This window comes from Helobdella robusta, assembly GCF_000326865.2.
Source record: "Helobdella robusta unplaced genomic scaffold HELROscaffold_50, whole genome shotgun sequence".
Lineage (NCBI taxonomy): Eukaryota > Metazoa > Annelida > Clitellata > Rhynchobdellida > Glossiphoniidae > Helobdella > Helobdella robusta.
In genome coordinates, this window is record NW_008705255.1 from 476,991 (window position 1) to 502,399 (window position 25,409).

A 25,409-nucleotide genomic window follows, 5' to 3' on the forward strand; every position below is an offset into this window, starting at 1 on the left:
AAAAAACCCAAACAAAATTTGTTTAAAAAAAAATGTCGTTTGAGAATTTAACTAATGGATTCATTTCAAATACCCAGTGGTTTCCATATACCGAAATTATTTGACTTTTTTGCCGTGTTTCGGTTTAACACACACACACACACACACACACACACACAAAATCGATCTTTTTCATATATTCAAGAGCTAAAACCTTAGAGCTTTTTCTGACGGTTTGGTGGCTTTGTTAATTTTTAACACTTCTACAATGGAAAACATTCAGTAGCGAGTTAATAAATAGAAAGAAGCAGGTATTAGCTTGAAAGTTCAAAACATCGCTGCTGTATTTTCATCTTACTGAATGAAATGGCCGCTTTAACGAAAATTTTTGACTTTAAAAGTTTTATCTTTTCAATCGCTGTACTATTGGCAGCAGTAGCAATTGCAGCTGCAGTAGTAGTCGTAGTAGTAGCAGTAGTAGCAGCAGCAGTAGTAGTAGTAGTAGCAGTAGTAGCAGCAACTGTAGTAGTTACATCATTTCGAATACTTTTACTCGGGATAATATTGAAATTTAAGCTAGCCGGCATTGAATAAGTTTCACAAGCAAACCTAGTGTTAATGTTATTAGCGTTGTTTGTTATTTGCCGTTCTTGTAAATATTATTATTACAATATTATTATTTTATTATTATTAATTTATTATTATTAATAATAATATAATAATGATAATAATAATAATAGTTGTAAAAATTTCATTAACATTAACATTATTATTCTATTGTTATTATATTTTAACCGTGAATGTAACCTCTGAGAATGTATTCAATTGTCATTGTTACAAAATATATGGTTTATTTGTGATGTTTGTTGATGATGATGTTGTTGTTGTTGTTGCTGCTGCTGTTATTGTTGTTGTTGTTATTGTTGTTGTTGTTAGTGTTAATGTTTATACGTTGATGTGTTGTTCATGTTTCGCTGGATATCGATGTTGATGTAATTTGTGTTGATGTTAACGCTACTTATGTCTACTGCAAGCAAAGATAGCTGTGTATGGATCGCCGATACGTCAAACACTCAAAAGTTGTCAGAGAGCTTCTTTTTTCCTGTGCCTTATCCTATCAAAAAAAAAACATGTCGAAGAGTTCCATCCTAAATATTATTCTTATTTTTAGTAGTAGTAGTTAAAGTAGTAGTAGTAGTAGTAGTAGTAGTAGTAGTAGTAGTAGTAGTAGTAGTAGTAGTAGTAGCAGCATGAGTATTAGTAGTAGTATTAAATGTTTTATAATGTTAGAGCAATTATAGTTTATTGTTGAATTCAAGTGACGACGATTCAGATAAATACACGGTCATATTAAAAAGCAGATGGCATTCATATTTTTACTCCTTCACTCATTATTCCTTTATCAGATGAATCATTCATTCGTTCGTTTATCCGTCCGATCCATTCATCTATATATTCATTCATTTTTTTAATTTTGTTTCTCATTCTTACATTCATTCATTTATTTTTTTATATAACGAAACAAAGCCTTCATTCGTCCGTTCGTTTGTTTGTTCGTTCGTTATGAGGTTTTACTCACTTTATCAGCTAAAAAGGAATGAAAAGAAATGGAACATAAGAAAGAGAGAGAGAGAAAAAGAGAGAGAGAGAGAGAGAGAGAGGGAGGGAGAGAAAGTAAGAGTAGCATAAGTAGCTAGATTGAATGGAAAACAATTTTTCTCTTTCAGCAGTTGAATGTTTTAGTTTGAGCAAATAAAACTAAATTGTTACAATCGGACTAACCGACGTTCGAATGATATGCCTGAGTGAGTAGCAGGGTTCATTCCTCCATTCATTCATTCGTTCGTTCGTTCGTTCGTTCGTTTGTTCGTTCATTCATTCATTCATTCACTCACTCACTCACTCATTCATTCATTCACTCACAACAAAACTCAACGTTTTTTTCCTACACTGTATGTACACCGTCCACAACAACATGATAAAGGAATTTTTCTTTAAAGATTTTCAGGAAAAATATATGACAATAGAAGTGGTAGTAGTAGTAGTTGTAGTAGTAGTAGTAGTAATAGTAGTAGTAGTAGTAATAAAGTGGTAGTAGTAGTAGCAACCACAGTAGCAGCAGCAGCAGCATAATAGAATACTGTAATAAAATGTTAACTACAAAAGCAATGCAAACAAGTTGACAATAGCTGCTGTGCACTGTTCAAATAGGGCAGACTTGTCGTCTCCATCCCCGTTCAAATTGAGGTTTTCTTTATTACTGCTACTGCTACTATTAGTGGTGATCATATTTTTTTTATTAATATTTTTCTTATTATTTAGTAGTAGTAGTAGTAGTAGTAGTTTCAGTAGTAGTAGTAGTAGTAGTAGTAGTAGTAGTAGTGGTAGTAGTAGTAGTTGTAGTTGTAGTAGTAGTTTTAGTAGTAGTAGTAGTAGTAGTAGAAGTAGTAGTAGTAGTAGTAGTAGTAGTAGCAGTAGTAGTAGTAGTAGTTGTAGTTGTAGTTGTAGTTGTAGTAGTAGTTTTAGTAGTAGTAGTAGTAGTAGTAGAAGTAGTAGTAGTAGTAGTAGTAGTAGTAGTAGTAGTAGTAGTAGTGGTAGTAGTAGTAGTTGTAGTTGTAGTAGTAGTTTTAGTAGTAGTAGTAGTAGTAGTAGAAGTAGTAGTAGTAGTAGTAGTAGTAGCAGTAGTAGTAGTAGTAGTAGTAGTAGTAGTTGTAGTTGTAGTAGTAGTTTTAGTAGTAGTAGTAGTAGTAGTAGTAGAAGTAGCAGTAGTAGTAGTAGTAGTAGTAGTAGTAGTAGTAGTAGTAGTAGTAGTAGTAGTAGTGGTAGTAGTAGTGGTAGTAGTATGAGTAGCAGTTTTTTATTTCTAATCCCATTTTTCCAATTGAAGCCAGTGGTTTAACAACGTAAAATTTCAAAATTACGAAGTCACATTTTATTTCTTCCTTGTAGAAGAACCATTCTGTGAAGGCCCTGTGCTATAAATACGGTTCGGTGTACCTCTGATATCAAAATTGGGGCTGCCCTTACATCTCATGACCACCCAAACATATTGGCCACTGTTTGATGTATTTGAATAGTTAATGGCACCGGGTATTGTTTAAAATTAGCAGCATTCTCACCACTGATTAAATCATTCTTTCTCTTCTCTCTCTTTCTCTTTCTTTCTCTTTCTCTCTTTGTATGTGTATATGTGTGTGTATGTATGTGTGTGTGTGTGTGTGTGTGTGTGTGTGTGTGTGTGTGTGTGGTGTGTATGTGTGTGTGATTTCATTAACTTGTGTGTGTATGTATGTGTGTGTGTATGTATGTGTGTTGTATGTTTGGCTACGTTTAAATTTTTAAATTTTAGCCCATAATCCTAAATGTAAACACAAACGTATTTATGCCTTACCTGAAATGAAGTTCATGTTTTTACTTCTACTCACATTGTTACTACTTACATTTATTTGTATGGATAGATATGACATTATGAGCTATGTACGTATGGCTTCTTTATTTTTGTTAATGTTTCAAGATATTTCATCTATAACAAGGCAATGACATCAAAGCATACTAACATATACTAACATCCGGATTAAACATAAAGGAAGAAAATCATCGCTGACAAGACTAGCGCCAACTGCAAAACAACATTAATACTAATAGCAACAACTCCTATGCCACCACCATCAACCACAAAAACGTCAACAACCACAACATTAGCATCATCCAGAATATCAACAAACCTCTCCCAAAAAAAATCAGTTCGATGATATCCAAGGTGTCCGGGTCATCACAAATGTCATAGGGCATGTTTAGTTCGGCATTTAGGGATAAGGGGTCAGCGCCACTGTTTGTTTGTGTGTGTATGTGTGTGTTTGTGTGTGTATGTGAGTGTGTTTATTCGTGTGTGTATGTGCCACTTTGTGTTTGTGTGTGTGTTTGTTTGTGTGTGTATGTATGTATGTGTGTGTGTGTTTATTTGTGTGTGTGTATGTACCACTGTGTGTTTGTGTGTGTGTGTTTGTTTGTGTGTGTATGTATGTATGTGTGTTTATTTGTGTGTGTTTGTGAGAGTGCGTGTGCATGTGGTGTGTTGAACTTTCAGCTTTGTTTATCTATTTCTGTCTTTTAGTTTATTGACCTTATCATGAAAATTTATTATCATTTAAAATTAAAATCGCGAAAATTTATTATTCAAAACTCAAATTGCATATTTATAGATCAGTGAATTATTGTTGAGCAGCATAATGCGGAGAAATTGATACACATAAAATAAACAACCCATATAGCGATCTATGATTCATTGCAATCTGTATCTATTTATATATCTAATTTTACATAAATATCTATGATTCATTTCAATCTGTACCTATTTTTATTAACTTTAGTTTATAGACCTGTTACTAATATTACTTTCATCTCTAAAATAATAGAAAAGGTAGTTTTTAATCAACTGTCATCCTATTTAAACAACTTTAACTCCTTGCTACCTGTATCTCAATCTGGTTTCAGACCTGCTCACAGTACTGAAACTTTTTTACTTAAAATACACAATGATATCCTTCTCTTTAGTTACAATAGTAATCTTACTCTTCTTCTTGCTCTTGACTTTTCCTCAGCTTTTGATACCGTTGATCATACTATTCTCTTGAGACTGCTACATCTTTCTTTTAATATTACTGATTCTTGTCTATCTTGGTTATCTTCTTATCTCTGTAATCGTTTTTCTTCTGTTGTTCTTAATAATTCTACTTCAAACTCCTCTACTCTTACTTTCGGGGTACCTCAGGGATCTATCCTTGGCCCTCTTCTATTTATACTCTATACTTCTGAACTACCTCGTATTATTAATAACTTTTCTTTCTCTAGTCAACTATATGCTGATGATTCTTACATTTATACTTCTTTTCCTCCACCTAATCTCAATAGTGTTCTTCATAATTTATCTCTATGTCTTTCTTCAATTATCGCTTGGTCTGACTCTATGTGTCTTAAACTTAATCCTTCCAAGTTTGAATTAATTTGTTTTAATAAATCTAAACACTTTATTACTATTCCTCCTATTATCTTACCTGATTCTAAAACTCTTGATGTTTCTCATAAGTTTCGCAGTCTAGGTTTTATCTTTGATTCTACTATGTCTTTCTCTTCTCAGATTAATAGTGTTGCTAGAAGCTCTTACTTTTATCTACGTAGGATAAAAAAATTTTGCCTTTTCTTGATGATCCTACTCTTCTCCTTCTTGTTACTTCGTTAGTCTTATCTAGAATTGATTATTGTAACTCGCTCCACTATGGTCTTCCTGACTCTATACTCTATCCTTTAAGTAAAGCTTTTAACTCTGCTGCTCATCTAGTTGCTCGTGCCCCTTTCTTTTCTCATATATCTCCATATCTTGTTCTCTTGCACTGGCTACCTATAAAATATAGAATAATTTTTAAAATTTGCACGTTCATGTATAAGTCTCAGTCTAAATTATTTCCTAAGTATTTATCAGATATATTAATTGAGCCTAAACGCCCCGGTTTACGATCGTCTTCTTGTTCTCGCTTCTTTTTAATTCGTGTTAAATACTCTTTTGCCAAATTTTTTCTCTGGAACTCTCTACCTATTTCTCTGACTACTTCTCCATCACTTGCGAAGTTCAAAGCGGATCTTAAGACCTTTCTGTTTTCAAAATTCATTGAGGAGCGCTTTATTGATTGAATTAATTGATTGATTGATTGAATTGATTGATTGACCTTATCACGATAATTTATTATTTAAAATTCAAATCGCCGGACTTAAATTGTTGAATCATTTTTATTTATTTATGTATCTAATTATACATAAATATCTATCATTCATATCAATCTGTATCTATTTATATATCTAATTATACACAGATATATATATCATTCATATCAATCTGTATCTATTTATGTATCTATTTATACATAGATATCAATGATTCATATCAGTCTATATATCATTTTACAGATATCAAAAGATATATCTATTTAACATCCAATTACGTATATCATTAAAAAATCCACAAATATCAGTTAATCTAAGCAAGTTTAAAATCATTCTCAAGTTTGCTAAAGGTGAGCGTTTGCAATAATAGGAATTTTTTTTAAATTATGAATTGTTACAAATATGAATTGATACAAATATTAATTGATATAAATACAAATATGATTTGATACAAACATGAATTGATGCAAATATGAATTGATACAAATAGAAATTGATACAAATATGAATTGATACAAATAGGAATTGATACAAATATGAATTGATACAAATATCAACTGATACAAATAGGAATTGATACAAATATGAATTGATACAAACATGAATTGATACAAATATGAATTGATACAAATATGAATTGATACAAATATCAACTGATACAAATAGGAATTGATACAAATATGAATTGATACAAACATGAATTGATACAAATATGAATTGATACAAATATGAATTGATACAAATATCAACTGATACAAATAGGAACTGATACAAATAGGAATTGATACAAACATGAATTGATACAAATATGAATTGATACAAATATGAATTGGTACAAATATGAATTGGTACAAATATAAATTGATACAAATATGAATTATACAAATTTAATTTTATTAACAGGTGATTTTATTAACTGAGTTAAGAGTTGACAAAAAATGCTACTCGATAGATGTTTGCCTCAATTATGAATCTGTGAGAAACTGATTTTTTGAACAATAAAAAAAATTAATTTTTTTTTTAATCATTTCTCACAGCTTCAGAGCTTCCAAAGACACACACAGACACACAGACACACACACACAGACGCACACACAAAACACACACACACATGCAGTACAACCAAATTGAAAATGATTATTTACTTGCATTGAAATTAGCACAAAGCCTCTCACACTGATTTTTGAATATCTACGTATCGGTTCAAAAAGACTAAAAAGTATGAGTTGAATTGCAAAGCACGCACACACGCACACAAACATGCACACAAACATGCATTCAAACATACAAATTCACACGTATATACATACATGCACACACACAAACACACCTACATAAATATTTTATTATACTATGTCAATTCAAGTTGTCACATAAGAAAAAAAATACAAAAAACTTCAAATACTGATCGATAGACGACGTGCGTGTATATAAATGCATGAGCACATACACACACACACACACACACATACACACACACACACACAGACACCAACACATATTCATGTATTTTTGCATATTGACAGCAGTTTAAAAACAAGTTGTCTCAAGCGAATAATGGCGAAAAAATGCAGATGACAAGCTGTATGAATAGAGGAAGTACACACATACAAACACACACACACGCACGCACGGACACAAACACACACGCACACATTAGTATTTTATAAAAAAAATTAACTTTGTTGTCTTTGTAAATATTATTAACATTCAAACAGCTTTCGAATGCTCAAGCTTAGCATACCTGCTCAAGCTTGAAATTTATATTTTAAGTAGTAGTAGTAGTAGTAGTAGTGGTGGTGGTGGTAGTAGTAGTAGTAGTAGCACAAATGTCATAGGGCATGTTTAGTTCGGCATTTAAGGCTAAGGGTCAGCGCCACTGTTTGTTAGTGTGTGTATGTGTGTGTGTGTGTTTATATGTATGTATGTTTATGTTTGTGTATGTGTTGGTAATAGACCATAATTTTTACAATATACAGAATTTGTGTATGTATGTATGTATGTTAGTTTGTGTGTTCGTACGTGTGTGTTTGTTGAAGTAACATGCTGATGTTGTTTTTGTTAATAGTATACAATACATGAACATTGTGCGACAATTCATTCAAATTCACAATTATTTATTATTCATTCATTCATTCAGTTATATATTTACTCATTTCATTCATTAATTCTTTCTTTCATTCATTCATTAGTTCGTTCGTTCGTTCCGTTCATTCATTCATTTTTTCCTTCATTCAGTTATGTTATCAACTTTATTCAATTTAATCAATTTACTTAATTTAATCCATACATAAATTCATCCATATATACATTCATTCGATCAATCCATCCATTCATTCATTTGTTCATTTGTCCTTCCATCCATTAATTAATATATCCACCCATATTTTATTCAATTTGTCCATTTATCAAATCATTCAGTCAATCCATCTATTCATTTCTTTAGCCATTCATCCATTTATTCATTCCTTCCTTCCTTCCTTCATTCATTCATTCATTCATTCACTCATTTTTCCAACCACACATGCGTTCTACCATTAACAAATCCTTACAACCATTAAATTATTCCATCAGCCAATTCATCCATCCATCCATCTATCCACTAACTTATCCAATAGGAACTTGGCGATGTCGGCGTACCCCAGAAGGGCAGCCGTATGGAGGGGGGTCCACATTTCGTGGTCGGCCTTCATGACGTCAGCCCTAAGCTCCTTGATCAGTATATGGATTAGTGCAAGGTTGTGGTCCACACATGACTGTGTTATTATATTATTATTATTATTAAGTTGTGGTTGATGTTGTTGTTGTTTTGTTATTGTTATTATTGTTATTAATAGTAGTAGTAGTATTAGTATTATTATTAAGTTGTTGGTGTTGTTTTGTCATTGTTGTTGTTGTTGTTATTATTATTACTGTGATTGATCTTTTTACTACTAATACTACAACAACTACTACAGCTGCTGCCACTACTAATCTTAACAATAATAATATTAACAACGAAAATATTAATTATAATTATAATTATAATTATAATTATAATTCACTTGGTGTAGGACGGTCATACCGTGACAGTTAGTCGCGTCTTTGTCGCAATTTCCGGTGGTGATGAGATAGCGAACTGATGATGATAATGATGAAGATGGCGGTGATGATGATGATGATGGCGATGATGATGATGATGAAGATGGCGGTGATGATGATGATGATGGCGATGATGATGATGGTGCCAACCAACCAACCAACCAACCAGCCAACCAACTAACCAACCAACCAGCCAACCAACCAGCCAACCAACTAACCAACCAACCAGCCAACCAACCAGCCAGCTAACCAACCCACCAACCAACCAGCCAACCAACCAACCAACCAGCTAACCAACCCACCAACCAACCAGCCAACCAAACAACCAACCAGCCAACCAACTAACCTTCTTTAATATCACTTTTAGCAGCTGCATCGAACAACAATGCAGTCTTGTCAAACGAAATTTTTGTCTCCCTATTGCTCCCTTTTCTTGGCACATACTCATTGTCAACATACCTATTGTTGTTGCGGCTGTTGCTATTGCTGGATTGATATAGCTTAAGCTGTTCCAGTCGTTTATTTTTAGCTATTTTCATCCGCTGCTCCATAGGCAGCTTACTTAGCTTAGCCATCTCATCCACGAGCTGCTGGTGGCTGTATTCGGTTGGGATTTTGCCCATTTTGGTGTCGTTGTTTGAGTGGTGATGGTGAAAAAATGGTGGTAATATGTTGTTGCTTGGTGTTGTTTAAAGAGTTGTGGTGGTTTGTTGTTGTTGTTATTTGGTGGCAGGGTTGGTTGGTGCGGGTTTTAGTAGTGGTGGGAGAAGTTTTTTGACCTTGTTTGGTGTTGTTGGTGTTGTTGTTGGCAGTGTAATGGTGATGTTGTCGTTGCTGCTACCTGACGTTGCTGTTATTGTTGTTGTTTGTGGTGTTGTTGTTGTTGTTGTGAAAATTTTAATCGACAATAGACGGTAGCGAAGAGCTGGCTTACGATGTAGTTGCTTATAACACCAGCCGGCAAGAAATTAAGCTCGTACAGTTGAGTCATAAATCTCCACTGCTTTTTATTATTTAAATTTAATCATTCTTTTTCACTTTAATTAGTCATAATTACGATTTATAGAATATTTATATCTATATCTATATATTTATTATTTCTATTAAATATTTATAGAAATATTTTTGGCAATATTTCGATAAATAGGTTGTAATTAAAATAATTTTTTTGTCGGGTTTCAAGCGAAACTAAGCAGTAGTAGTAGCAGCAGTAGTAGCAGCCACAGCAGCCACAGCAGCCACAACAGTCGTGGTGGAAGTAGTAGCAGTAGTAATATTGTTGTTATTACATTCACAATTATTGTAACATTACTACAAACAGTAATATTAGCATTGGAACGGCTCTGGTTGGAAGTATTGTGATTGCTATTATTTTTATTATTATTATTATTATTATTATTAATTAAATTGCTCTTATAATTTAATTATTTGTTTAAAGTAATTATTTTCAACCAACTAAAACATAGAAGCAATCAATTATTTAATTATTCAATTAAATAATGTCGAACTAATCAAAATTAAATCCGAAGAAACGGTGATACTGACAATGTTATTGAGTTGAAAGCGAATAATCGCATGATTAGTTATGTTACTATTATATAAAGAACCAAAACTATATAAATATAAGTTTTTAATATATATATATATATATATATATATATATATATATATATATATATATACACGTATGTGTGTGTGCGAGTGTGTGTGTGTGTGCGTGCGTGTGTGTTTGCAGGTTGTACAACTTATGTGCAACAATTAATTAAACCATTCATCATCATGGTATATTTTGAAGAAAAAAAAAACATGTCGAAGAGTTCCATCCTAAATATTATTCTCATTTTTAGTAGTAGTAGTTAAAGTAGTAGTAGTAGTAGTAGTAGTAGTAGTAGTAGTAGTAGTAGTAGTAGTAGTAGTAGCAGTAGTAGAAGTAGTAGTAATAGCAGTAGTAGTAGTAGTAGTAGTAGTGGTAGTAGTAGTAGTAGTAGTAGTGGTAGTAGTAGCAGTAGTAGTAGCAGTAGTAGTAGTAGTAGTAGAAGTAGTAGTAGAAGTAGTGGTAGTAGTAGTAGTAGAAGTAGTAGTAGTAGTAGTAGTAGTAGTAGTAGTAATGCACTTGCAAGGTAATTGTCCAACAACAAAATGAAAAATAATAATTTTAATTAATTCACACAATAATAACGTTATAACGTTCACACAACATTGTAATGGTAATAAAAATGTAATGATGCTGTCGTAAATCTAAATGTATATATATATATATATATGTGTGTGTGTGTGTGTGTGTTTGTGCATGTGTGTGTGTTTGTGTGTGTGTGTGTGTGTGTCAATATATAAGTGACGTTTTTTTAATCACGTCATTACTGATTTTTATTAGCAGGTAAGCAATTGCTCCAGAAAAAATTTTTTTTAAACTATTTATCATTATCGTCATCGTCATCCTCATTTTCATCATCATCATCATTTTCATCGTCATCATCATCGTCAACATCGTCATCATCATCATCACCAATCCTTTAGATAGCTTTTTGCAGTGTTGCAAAATAACCAGGCCATGACTTTTACCATCATCATCATCATCGTCGTCGTCACTGTTGTCATCACAACTATCATCATCATTATCTTCTTCTTCTTCATCATCATCTTCATCGTCATCATCATCGTCATCACCATTACCATCATCATCATAACTCCTTTATATAGCTCTGAACACGTGTTGTAAAATCCAAACAAAAGCACGGCAATTAATCTTTCACGGTGGCGTTTTGGTGTTAATAATGTAGACAAATACGTGTTATTCATTTAAAATTACTATTATTGTTATTATTGTTGTTGTTGTTGTTGTTGTGTTGTTGTTGCTGTTGTTGTTGTTGTTGCTGTGTTGTTGTGTTGTTGTTGTTGTCCCTAATAGCAATAGTATTATTAACAATAAATATTATATATAATTAGTAACATAAATAATTAAATATTAATAATATTTAAATCATATATTATACTTAAATTTGAATTTGGTGAAATCATTAACATGCACACATACACACACACATACGCACAAACATACACACGCACGCACACACATACATTTACATACATACCCCACATCATGATCATCTACATTTTGTAAACCCCGAACACGGTGACCTCAACGAAAACGTCGCCAACTTTCATCACGTTAGTGACCTTATCATCATTTTCCGGATGCCAAAGACAGCGACTGGCCGACTGGACCCCCTGGCCTAAATTCTGAATTAGGACAAGATGGAGGATGATGACGTACCGTCTGAAGTTGAGAGATTTAATTGAGATTTTGACTCTGTTCAGTAACTGGAGACTGTTCTGTGTCATCAAACCGTGATTGTAAGTCGTGATGGTGGCATTCTGTATGATGAATGAATAAATGAATGAATGAATGAATGTATGGATGAATGTATGAATGAATGAATGAATAAATGAATGAATAAATGAATGAATGTATGGATGAATGTATGAATGAATGAATGTATGAATGAATGAATGAATAAATGAATGAATGAATGAATGAATGAATGAATGAATGAATGAATGAATGAATGAATGAATAAACGAACGAACGAACGAACGAATGAATGAATGAACAAATGAATTCAGATTCCACGTCAACAATACTTGCGATATAGACAGACTTATAGACAGACCGCTTTCAACATAAAAACATGGCGCAAAAAATGTGAAGTAGGCGCAAAAAACCAAAAAAGCCAACTTTTTTAAATCCTTGAAAAAATAATTAATTAGATAATCAGGTACTCGGGGTCTAAATCCAGCCCTAGTCGGTCGGTCGGTCAGTCGGTTGGTTGGTCAATCGGTCCGTCGGTATGTCGGTAAAGTATTAGCTGGAGTATTTATTTATTTTTTGAATGAAAGTATGAAGAAAGGACGTCGTGTTTACCTTTTCATTAAAAACTTTCGTCATTTCAATCTTTAAAATGTTCTCCACAATTCTGGGATTGAATTTTTCTGTCCAATCAGGCTGCAGTTTGTACGTGGGCTCGCATGTGATTGGAGGAAATGATCGTCGAATGTTTGCATACCTATAAAATGTTAGTGAAAAATCAGTCAACCAATCAGACAACAAACCCACCATCAGTCAACCAATCAGACAACAGACCAACCACCAGTCAACTAATCAGACAACAAACCAACCATTAGTCAACCAATCAGACAACAGACCAACCATCAGTCAACCAATCAATTAATAGACCAACCATCAGTCAACCATTCAGACAACAGACCGACCTACTCAACCTTCTACCCCACAATCCCCGCCTGGCTGACGAAACATTCAAATTTCTGCCAGTTGACCTCAGGAGGTCACTGTCGTCGCGACTCCAACTTCTCGAACGCTTAAAAAATGGAGAAGGGACCAACGTAGAAACACTAATCTGTCTGGAGGTAGAGATAAGCGACCTATCCCTGTTCAACTTTTTCTTCGTTTCAATAGTTTGCTGAGAGGATGATTTCACCCTCGTTAACGGAGGTTGTTGATAGGTCGATGACGTCACTTGCGAAGTGGATTGTGACGTCAGAGGTGGTAAGGTGAATTGACGGCGGCCCATTGGCGGCAAAAATGGTCGACATTGGATGAGTAGTGGAAGGGAATCTCCTGATGAAGACCTACTTCTTGGTCGGTTCATTCTGGTTAGTCCGTGCCAAATTTTTCTTACAATTTGTAAAAATTAATTTTCTTCTACCAAACTAAATTTAAAACTCAACCAACCAATCAAATTTTATTAACAAATAAGAATGGCACTGATGATGATGATGCAAGTGATGATGATGCTGATGATGACGACGACGATGATGATGAATACGATACACTTGCAGCTAATAACACTACGATTGAGCTGCTGCTACTGCTACTACTACACCTACTACTTCAACCACTACTACTACTACTAATACTTCTAATTAAACTAGCAACTTGATTAATAATAACACCAAAATACCAGTAATAATTAAAATAACATCAACTCATTAGTGGCACCGTAAATCTAACATGTGAGTAATTCAAGTAATTAAAGCTTGCAGTTAAGATGGTATCGTACACATATTGCTGAGAAAATATTGTTTCTAAAAAGAATTTTATTAATCGCTAAAAACATTTTATACCTGTAATTATGTTATTATTATTATTATTGTTGTTGTTGTTATTGTTGTTATTATTGCAATTTTCATTAATTCTAGTCGAATTCAAACACGTTTCTAGCTAGCTGTTGTAAGCGTTCCAAATTAATTGGAACCGTACGTAAATCAATCTTTCTATTTGTAATGTAATTACATATTCATTATTTTTTTCATAATTTGTCATTCTCTTTCATGTTTTAATTTATTATTATAGTTGTAATTTTGATTATTATTTATAATATGTATATATATTATATGTTTGTATATATATATATATATATAAACTGGTTTTGGAGAAACACCCACATACACACTCATTCACACTCATTCACACATAAACCAGCACACATAAACCAACACACACTCACACACAAACACACACACACACACACACACACACACTTGTAACTGATATAACACTCACTATTCAGCATACAGGATAACACATACGCTGGCCCTAAAAGCTGGTGGTCAAGGTGGTCAATTGGACGATTGGCATGGGCCTTCGAGTTTATAGGGCCTTCTAAAACACGGCTTCAAGTAAAAACGCTGGAATGCAATATGCAGTATCAGTAATGGTAGTAGAAGAAGCATTCATAGTAGCAGTGGTACCAGTAGCAGTAGTAATTTTAATGGTATTATTTTGTATTAGTGTTTTTAATTTGCGTGTGTTTTAGATATAAATAAAAAAAAGAAAAAAGAGAAAGAGAGAGAGTAATTTTATATAATCTATATTCTTTATGGTTTTTATAGTATAGATCAATTATATATTAATTTTTCTTTTTTAAGATTGTGAAAGCGTCCTCAAAACAAACGAAAAGTAGATTTAATTCAAATGGGGTTAATTTGAAATAAAATTTAGCTAAAAGTTACGTATTTTCAGACGTAAAATTTGCGTTTTTGTTATATTGAATGTTTATTCAGTGAGGGATATTTAATTTTTTTAAGCCGAACCGAGTTTAAAATTAATGTAAAAATTTCTGAAAAAGTCATTTCTATGTAAAAATTGTAAAATAAAAAAAGGTTTACTTTACCTTTATTTATTTTATAAATATATTAATATTTATTAATATATAAATATCGCAGCGTGACATGTCAATCTGTATTTAATTAGTTGAACTGTATGCATGAACTATCATTTATTTTATAATTTATATAGATTTATTTATTTTCATATTATAAATAAAATCATCTATTTCTATCCTCATGTCATATGGAGATAAAATAAAGAAAACATGATCAAACTCATCATTCTCAATCAATTACTTATTAAACACACCAAACAGAAAATATGGGATATATACAGTATATTATATAATTTATGTATAATAGTAATATTTTTTATATACTTCTAGTATATATATATATGTGTGTGTATATACAACTGTATATGTCTTCTCTTAACTAATGCACTAACCCAATTCCTAACTTTTATCCAGAATCACTAATCAGAGAAATGTCCAGAGAAAACTTCCTGATAGATCGCTCTTCTCAGTACAAGGACTTCATAAGCCCTTACAAAGTTGTCCTGTTGGTTTTTCTCCAAGAACATGCATATGTCCTAGATACAATGTCGGATGATAAGGCCTGCGATTTAATGATCACCATACTTAAACTTATTCAGGTTTGTTTTCATTCATTCATTTACTCATTCATTCATCCATTCATTCATTCATTCATTCATTCATTCATTTATTCATTCATTCATTCATTTATTAACAAACAAAAAAGAAGCTTAACTGACTTAGTGTATTATAATTCACAATTTTTTTTAACCATTAGGAGCCAGACATGAATTTAAAAGATCTTATACTGGAGATTTCACTAGTCCTTCCTGAAGAAACTTACCAAAAGATCTTAAAAAGGTTTCTAGATATAATATTTTCATAAATTTCCATTATTTTTTTACTTTTATTTTTTTTCGCTATACAACTTCTTCAAATATTTCAATTTATTTTAAGTATTTGTATCATTATTTTTATAATAATACAAATATTTCTCAGCTGTCTCTTCCAGTTAAGGATGTAATCCGTTACATAATTCATTCTCTCTATCTATCTATCTCTCTCCTAATTAACATAATTTATTCACTGCCAATTAGCATACATGACCTGTGCACAACCGGGCCCGACAGCCTGTTCAACCTGATGCAGCTGGCTCCGACCACATTGTTGACCACGCCCCTCAGTACCCTGGTCAAGGGAGCATCCATTTACACCACCTCCACTGACCCCTGCCTCAATAAGTCTTCCATGTTGGGTTGGTCGGGAGAAGGGGTGGTTTGAGGGGGGTGTATAATTTTTTCACGGGTGGCGAGTGTTTAAGTAAGTTTGTACTCACTTGAGTACCAAAATATAGAGTTTAAAGACTACACGACAAAAACTGTTTAGTGAGTGAGGGGCATTGGTATTTTTTCATTTCTTGGATTATTTTTCTGTCAGTCTCATTCTTTTTTGTCTATCCAATCATTCATTCATCTATCAATCCAATCAACTTATCTGTTTATTCGTTTATTCTGATATCTATCCATCATTTCATCCATCTAATCGTCTGTCCATCCATCCATATATCCATCCATATATCCATCCATATATCCATCCATCCATCTCAGGTATCTTCGTTCGTCGGATGAAGTTATCCTTCGAGAAATTATCCTTTGCAGAGATATCTAAACTCTACAAAAAACTCAACAGCATGTACAGGCGGGCTCTAAACGTCAATCAACTGTCCGAGATTGCCGACCACAAGATGGGGGAGGAGTCATTCCTAAGTAACAGCAGATGGGGGCGTGGTCTAGAAAATTGGAGCGATGTGATTGGCCGGCTGGATTTCAGGGCCAGGAGTCTAGAATGTCACAGTGATTTAATTGGCAGGCAGGATTCTGGTGGTGGGGATAAGTTTGAAAGTGTTTGCCCCGGTGGGGTCGGGGGTGGAGGAGAGGAGGAAGATGATGATGATGGCTTGCCGTAAGTTGTGATGATGGTCACTGTAATCATTTTTTAACAAATTTTGTAGAATTATTCTGATTGGTTTATGTTAGTATTATTATCACTTCGCAACCCCCGATCTCGGGGAAAATGTCGTCTAAACGTGTGTTGTTGTATTATCACTTCGCAGGGTTCTTAAAAGATATTCACACAGGCAGGCTGATCAATTCATCACCCAGCAAGTCTGTCATCATCATCATCACCATCATCATTGCTATCATCATCATTACCATCATCCTTTAAATGAATTGCAATCAAGATCGTCATAACCATCGTCATCGCCATAATCATCATCATCATCGCCGTCACAATCATCATCATCGTCATCATTATCATCATCGTCATCATCACCAAGGCCAACTTGTTAAGTAGCAACGAACTGTATGCTTTGCCACCGAAGGAGCTTCACAAGAAGTTGAATGAGTTACTAACGCCCAACAACGAGTTCCCTGAAGCCGTTGGTGCTAATGATGATGATGATGAAGATGATGGAGATGATGATGATAGTGATGATGGTGGTGATGGTGGTGATGGTGTTTACGACGATGATGATGATGATAACGACGATGATGACGACGATGATAACTATGGTGAGGGTGGTGATGATTGTGATGGCCATTAAGATGATATAGCATGATATAATGTATTGCGACGGTCTTGAGATTTATTGATGACGATAATGATAATAATAATGATACTATATCAATAAAAACAACAACTATGATGATTATAATTATAACATAATTATAATTATAAAATAATAATAATAACATGATTATGACATAATAATAACGATAAGAATCTTAATATGATCATCATCATTATCATAACAGCACTACCTGAAGTTTATGAATTTTCTGAGGGTGCGAGAGTACAACGAAACCATGAACTGCCTCTACAACTACTTTGACAGAAACCTCTGCTGCCCCAGTACTAATAGTAGTAGTAGTAGTAGTGGTGGTGGTGGTGCTGGTAATAGTAGCAAGAATAACAAGGTTATGATTGTGATGATGATGAGGATGATGATGATGGCGATGATGATGAAGGTGATGATGATGGTGATGACAAAAATATATTTCGTAGGATTTGGATGATATGGCTAACCACAGGGGTTATAGGTGATTTTTTTTCTTTCATTCATTCATTCGTTCGTTCGTTCATTCATTCATTTAATACATTATTTTTTCATTCATTCATTAGTTCATTACTTTAGTCTTTCGTTTATCTATTCATTTATTCATCGTTCATTCATTTGTTCATTTATGTTTCTGTTCATTCATTCATTCATTCAATCAGTCATTCATTCATTCATCCAATCAATCAATCATTCATTCATTCATCCATTCAATCATTCATCCAAGATTTGCTGCCTTGAATCTGGCCGCCACAGAGTACAGATTTAGCCACAGGTTGTGATGATGATGATGACGATGGTGGTGGTGGTGATGATGATGTATTATTATTATTATTATTATTATTATTATTATTAGCATGGGAGTATCGTGCATAACAATATTAACAATTTATTACAATATTAACAATTTATTTTATTTCATTTTATCTATTTTGATTTGATTTTATGTCTTCTGCAATAATAAAAGAGTTCAAATTATTATTATTATCATTATAGTTATTATTATTATTATTATAGTTATTATTATCATTATAGTTTTTATTATTATTATAGTTATTATTATTATTATAGTTATTATTATTATTATTATAGTTATTATTATTATTATAGTTATTATTATTATTATAGTTATTATTATTATTATTATAGTTATTATTATTTCAGAGACGATGCCAAGTTGGCCATAAAAGAAGCAATTAAGATTGCCCAACAAACGAATGATTCTGTCTGCCTACAACATGCCTTGGTTGGTTGGTTGGTTGGTTGGTTGGTTGGTTGGTTGGTTGGTTGGTTGGCTGGCTGGCTGGCTGGCTGGCTGGTTGGTTGGTTGGATGGTTGGCTGGATGGTTGGATGGTTGGTTGGTTGGTTGGTTGGTTGGATGGTTGGTTGGTTGGATGGTTGGTTGGCTGGTTGGATGGTTGGTTGGTTGGTTGGTTGGTTGGTTGGCTGGCTGGTTGATTAGCTGGTTGATTGAACCATCCAACCAATCGCATCTCCCCACACAACCATCCAACCAATCAGAGCTGGCTTCAAAAACTCGGAATGGAGGATTGCAGCGGCGAGAGGATAAACGAGTGCGGCATCATAATCAGCCACAACAACGTCAGCAGCTGCTGCAGTAGCCACAACAACGTCATCATTCACAGCAACAACAACGACGACGATGTTGGCAATGATGTTGGATACACACTCGACAAACTAATCAGATCCTCTAGGGAATTCGAATTGCCTGTTTGTATTTTTCTCTGTTTCTTCTTCTTCTTCTTCATCATTTTCTTCTTCTTCATCACCTTTTTTTTTCTTCTTCTCCTTTTTCATCATCTTCTTCTTCTTCTTCTTCTTATTGTTATTATTGCTGTTGTTGTTGTTGTTGTTAGGAGCTGACCTCGTTGGCCTGCCAATCGTACGCCAAGCATGCTTACTTCAATGGCGCCAAGCCGGAAATGTTAGTCGTCATCGTCATCTTCTTCCTCATTACTGTTATGATCATCTTCTTCTTTTTCATCATCATCATCTTCTTCATCGTCGTCATGTTTATCATCATCATCATCTTCTTCATCATCATCTTCATCCTCATCAGGTTCATCATCTTCTTCATCATCACCATCATCTTCATCATCATCATCTTCTTCATCATCTTCATCGTCGTCATGTTCATCATTATCATCACCATCATCTTCTTCTTTTTCATTATCATGGTCATCATCTTCTTCTTCTTCTTCATCATCTTCATCGTCATCAGGTTCATCATCTTCTTCATCATCACCATCATCTTCATCGTCATCATCTTCATCATCGCCATCATCTTCTTCTTCATCAGTATCATGTTAATCATTACTCAAACCACTACCACCACCACCGCCATCATCATCGTCGTCATCTTCATCACCGGAAACCGGAAATGCTCTCAGAGTGATGAAGATGATGATGCTGAGTGACACCATCAACTCCGATCATTCACTCACTGATATCATCTGTGTGTCCTTATCACAAAAGGCTGCACTTTGGAATCTCTATGGCTTTAAGTGAGTAAACGATGGTGGTGGTGGTGGTGGTGGTTGTGGTGGTGGTAAGGATGATGATGATGAAGAGGGGGTTAATGGTTTTGTGGGTGGTGATGAATTGTCACCATTGACATGTGACCAACATTCGTATCTTAATCGACGTTTGGGTTATCATATCACTAGCATCATCATTATCATCACCACTGAAATTAACATCATCATCACCATTAACACCATTATCATCATCATCACCATCGTCATCATCACCAATACCACCATCATCATCATCATCAAACGCAAATAGCGAGTTATGCAAACTCAACTGCCTGGCCTTACTGAACATGCCAAGTTTCACCACGTCGTCCTCATCATCGCCGTCATCATCATCAGCATCACCAGCCACCCGCCTACTCACCCTTCAAACAACGCCCACTGTCTATCAGAATGGAGAGAGTGAGTGTCTGGCTTTGTGCCACCTCTGCTGGATGCTTACTGAACAGGTGGTGCTGATGGTGGTGATGATGATGAAGTTGGTGATGATGATGATGGTGAAATTGGTGATGATGATGGTGAAATTGGTGATGATGATGATGAAGTTGGTGATGATGATGAAGTTGGTGATGATGATGAAGTTGGTGATGATAATGAAGATGATGAAGTTGCTGATGATTATAGTGGTGATGCTGATGTGATGATACAATGATAATAAACATCATCACCACCATCACGATCATCATCACCACCATCATCATCATCATCACCAGGGCAGCTACCCCCTTGTGGATGAGTTGATGAATATGGTGAAGAGTAGATTTCCCCAGATGAGCAACTACTCACACATTTGGATGTTCTGGCATCAGCGAATCACATTTGAGATATCACTGAGGCGCGGAGAGTTTAGCCAATCGGAAAAGGCCATTCAGAGTATCGCTCACGTGAACGGATTGGAAAGCTCTTATTGGTCGGTTACTTTCACATTATTTATATTAATTTTAATAAAATTAAATAGTAAAAATTTAAAAAATTTTATTATTATTTGTTGGCGATGATGATCATGATGACCATGACCTTTAAATTTTAACCCTTTCGTTCTGTTTCCGCTTACAAACAGCCGCTGCTTGTACTATTTTGAGACTGGCCAATCACACAAGTGCCTGCAACTGGTTGACGTTCTCATTGGTCGCTGCAAAAATAGGTCATATTCAGTGCATGTCAATCATCTTTTAATCAGGTCGGGTTTTTTTTATATTTATTTGCACGACTTGTCAACATCTCTTTCTTTTTTTTTCTCTCTCTCTCTCCCATTAATTCACACACGTACACTCACACACACACACAACAATACTCCGACCAATTAGATGCCTCCTTCTGAAGAGCCTCTGTTCCACCACCAGCCAATCAGATCCGTCGTCGTCGACCACCCAGCCAATCATAAAAGCTCTACAGCTCACCAACAAATATCATTATCACTACCTAGGTGCCATGGCCACATTACACCTGGCTCACTATCAGGTTGTGATAGTAGTTGTGATGATGATGATGATGATCATGGTGGTCATGGTGATGATGATCATGGTGATGATGATGACGGTGATGATGATGATGGGGATGATAATGGTGATGATGATGATTTATAATAATCAACCAACCAGATGCGTTTAAAAATCTACCACAATGCCCTCGAACTCATCCAGAGATGTCTGCCGACCATCCTCCAATCATCTTCAGTCTTCGATCAGGCGCGGACCCTTTTCCTCTACGTCCGCTGCAAAATGGCCGCCCACTTCCGCCGGAATTGGAGCTGCAGTGGCGATGATGGTGGTGTTGATGATGGTGATGATGATGATGGAGTGAGGGAGGATTTCGTTGAAGATGAAGATGAGGACGAGAAGAAACATAAAAGTTTGTTCAGTTCGATCGACTGATTGATATTATGATCTTTCATTATCGGTCGTCATCAGTCAATCAATCAAGCAAGCAAGCAATCAATCAGTCAATCAATCAATCAAGCAATAAATCTTTCAGTCAATGGATCATTTCATCTATTGTAAACCGATCACACATTCAATAAACAAACAAATCAATCGATCAACCAACCAACCAATCAACCAACTAATCAACAAACAATCAATCAACCAACCAACCAACCAATCACAGTTCTACTGCCCCTGGCGCATATAATGAAAACTGTCTGCGACAAGTTCCTCCAAGTGCAAGCCCACAACAGACTCAAGGACGCCCTCGCATTTCAAGTACTGATGATGATGATTGTGACGATGATGATGATGATTGTGATGATGATGATGATGATTGTGACGACGACGATGATGATTGTGACTATGATGACGGTGATGATGATGATCGTGACGATGAAGATGATATTGATGCATTGGTGATTGCATTGATTTGATTGTTATGGTAATAGTTATTATTATGGCGATGATGATGATGATGATGATTGTGATCATCATCATCGTCGTCGTCGTCGCTATCATTATCATCACCGCCAGGCCATGATGTACAACGAACTTGGCATGGAGGAGGAATGCAATGGATGCTCTTCTCTCTATCTCAACATTTTAAATCGTCACCATCATCAATCTCAACAACAACATCATCATCATAAACAACCGCAACAACAACAACATCAGCAGCAGCAACAACAACAACAACATCAACAACCGGAACAACAACAACAACATCATTACCATAATCTCCCGCCATTTTTCGAAGATGGCAGCTGGAATAGATCCTATTATAGCTACAATAATGATTACAATGATGATGATGATGATGGTGGTGATGATGATGTCGGTCGTTACAATGGTAATGATGGCGACGATGATGATAATAGGTGTTATTTTGTTGTCTTTTGATCAAAAATGCTGACGGAAGGAAGGAAATAGATGTTAGTTAGTGTCTGTTGATTAGTATTCATTCGTTCATTATTATTGTTGTTGTTGTTGTGTTGTTGTTGTTGTTATTATTATTTATTTGTTTACGATATAAGTTAAAAAAAATGCATAACTAATTAAAAATATTTAACTATGGTACTAATTCGAAGTATTTTTTTTCGTCAATAAAATTCTAACTCGTTTATTCTGCCTTCTTTATTTCTAAATACTTATTATATCGGAAAGTTCGTTTCGTTTCAATCAATCAATCAATTAGTTTATAAAGCGCCATTTCCGCGATGTTCATCAGCACTCCTCAATGAATTTTGAAAACAGATGGGTCTTGAGACCCGCTCTGAACTTCGTAAGTGATGGAGTAGTCAGAGAAGGAGGTAGAGAGTTCCAAAGAAAAGGGCCAGAAAATGCAAAAGCAGATTTAGCAAAAGAGTGTTTAATACGAGTTAAGAAGAAGTGAGAACAAAAAGACGATCGTAAACCGGGGCGTTTAAGTTCAATTAATATATCTGAATGGAGATATATGAGAAAAGAAAGGAGCCCGAGCAACTAGACGAGCAGCAGAGTTAAAAGCTTTACTTAATAGATAGAGTGTAGAATCAGGAAGACCATAGTAGAGCGAGTTACAATAATCAATCCTAGATAAGACTAACGAAGTAACTAGAAGGAGTTCCGCGACATTTCGATTCGTTTCGTTACATAAACGAAGTGTTATACATGTCGATGTCGCGTAACATAAATCTGTCCAGAGCCAGGTTTAAAAGAGAACAGCCTACTTCTGCTTCTGAGTCTCCGTAAGACAGGGTCCCCACAGTAAAAATAATTTAACTTTTTTCGTTGAAACGTTTTTTTGGCATTCTCACTCACAGTTCAGCGCTGGTTACAAGCACTGGATGTTACGAAAACATTTTTGAAAAGTGCGGAGTGGGTTGTTCGCTGACTCAACAATCAATTTTTATGGTCGTCTTGCAAACAAACAGCTCAAGAAATAGAGAACGTTTTGCGTAAAAAATCGACCTAAGACACAAGCCGTGAGGCAGATTGCTGCAATTTTGTTTCTAAGACACATGGCACCGTTGTTTGTATTATGAACAACATTCTTTAACTTTAATTTCAAAATAAACTTAAACGTACATATTTATTTCATGCTAAAATGCTGTATTATTTCCTAATATATCCTTACCTGATATACTGTCTGCTCATTTGGGGCAACAGTCCCAGTTGTCATTGATAGTGAAGTGCCAACGGTATTTGTTCTCCATGGATTGAAAAAAATTGATCATGTTTCAAAATTTTTCGAACTAAGTAAGATTCTCACAATAGTTAATTTATAAAAATTTTATTTACTGTTATTTATTTACAAATTATATAATTTGAATGTTTCTCCTTACGCGTCTAAAACAATTTCGAATTTTAAGTCTACCATTAGTGTTCAATCTAGACATAGAAATGAGTTCTACTTGCTTGTAGTAAGAACAAACGTTCTCAAAAACAGTACTTTAATGGCAGGCCTCAGACTATGGAACAAGCTTCAAAGTGATATCAAATGGTTTAACTGCTTTTCAAAGTTTAAATTTTCTGTATTTAATTAAGTTATATCTAATGCTATTTGATCTCTATAGTTTTGTGCATTTCTGTTTTACTATTCTAATGTTCTCTTTGTCTTCAAACATACTTTTTAATTTTGTAACTCAATGGAATAAGTGAAATTTTTTATGTTTAATTAATTGGTTAATTTACTCTTTTCCGAATATCGATGAATCAATCTTTTTTCTGTTAAATGTGAAAAATTTTTGACAGTTTTATTTACATTTTAATTTATTTTTGCAAACTCATTCACTCAATAATATTATATTTACTTATTTAGTTATTTACTTTTCATTTTTGAATGAATTCAAATAAAAGCAACTGTTGTGTTTTTCTTTCTTTACTAAAATTTCGAAATTGTAGATCTGAACGATTAAGTGTTGGTTCGCGCCTTGACAACAATTTATTTATTTTTGTTTTTTTTTTCGTTTTATCATAATTCGTTTATTTTGTTCATTCAATTTGGTTGATTGATTGGTCGATTGGTTGATTGATTGATTGACTGACTGGCTGGCTGACTGACTGGCTGGCTGACTGACTGACTGGCTGGCTGGCTGGCTGGCTGGCTGACTGACCGACTGACTGACTATACCAAAGGAAGGAACCAACCTTGACATTTTAAAAACTTTGTAATTCCATTGCAATACCGATGATGATTGTTACCTAACTACAAAAACACTTTAAAAAATTTAAACTTTTATGATTCTACATACATATACGTATATATACTACATATTAATGTAAGTAAATAAATAGATATATATAATTTATTTAATTATAGCATATATACATGATTATTCATTCAGACTATTCAGACAGATTATTCACACAACGACCCGACCGGCTTCAACT

At 34.3% G+C, this 25,409-nt stretch overlaps 3 protein-coding genes across 3 annotated transcripts in view; 1 reads left to right on the plus strand and 2 right to left on the minus strand.

The window, feature by feature from the left end:
- HELRODRAFT_86266 (hypothetical protein) overlaps positions 1 to 9,401 on the minus strand; it is a gene marked incomplete at both ends in the record, with an annotated part of 10,617 nt that extends 1,216 nt beyond the window's left edge. Inside the window, 4 exons of the mRNA XM_009027668.1 lie at positions 3,705 to 3,808; positions 8,305 to 8,453; positions 8,742 to 8,815; positions 9,125 to 9,401. Coding sequence (XP_009025916.1) covers positions 3,705 to 3,808; positions 8,305 to 8,453; positions 8,742 to 8,815; positions 9,125 to 9,401 — 604 coding nt within the window. The remainder of the gene's footprint in view (positions 1 to 3,704; positions 3,809 to 8,304; positions 8,454 to 8,741; positions 8,816 to 9,124) is intronic.
- A 2,485-nt stretch (positions 9,402 to 11,886) lies between these two features.
- Positions 11,887 to 12,895, minus strand: HELRODRAFT_86178 (hypothetical protein; the record flags this gene model as incomplete). The annotated part of the gene is made up of 2 exons (XM_009027653.1): positions 11,887 to 12,153; positions 12,716 to 12,895. 2 exons carry the CDS (start codon positions 12,893 to 12,895, stop codon positions 11,887 to 11,889), a joined length of 447 nt encoding a protein of 148 aa, XP_009025901.1.
- A 2,496-nt stretch (positions 12,896 to 15,391) lies between these two features.
- On the plus strand, positions 15,392 to 23,159 carry HELRODRAFT_193432 (hypothetical protein; the record flags this gene model as incomplete). The annotated part of the gene is made up of 17 exons (XM_009027715.1): positions 15,392 to 15,559; positions 15,718 to 15,800; positions 16,037 to 16,194; positions 16,598 to 16,901; positions 17,053 to 17,104; positions 17,278 to 17,379; positions 17,756 to 17,917; positions 19,079 to 19,288; positions 19,435 to 19,502; positions 19,969 to 20,082; positions 20,366 to 20,561; positions 20,826 to 21,022; positions 21,173 to 21,292; positions 21,420 to 21,573; positions 21,714 to 21,963; positions 22,219 to 22,313; positions 22,572 to 23,159. 17 exons carry the CDS (start codon positions 15,392 to 15,394, stop codon positions 22,935 to 22,937), a joined length of 2,799 nt encoding a protein of 932 aa, XP_009025963.1. The 3' UTR covers positions 22,938 to 23,159.
- Positions 23,160 to 25,409: the final 2,250 nt, after the last annotated feature.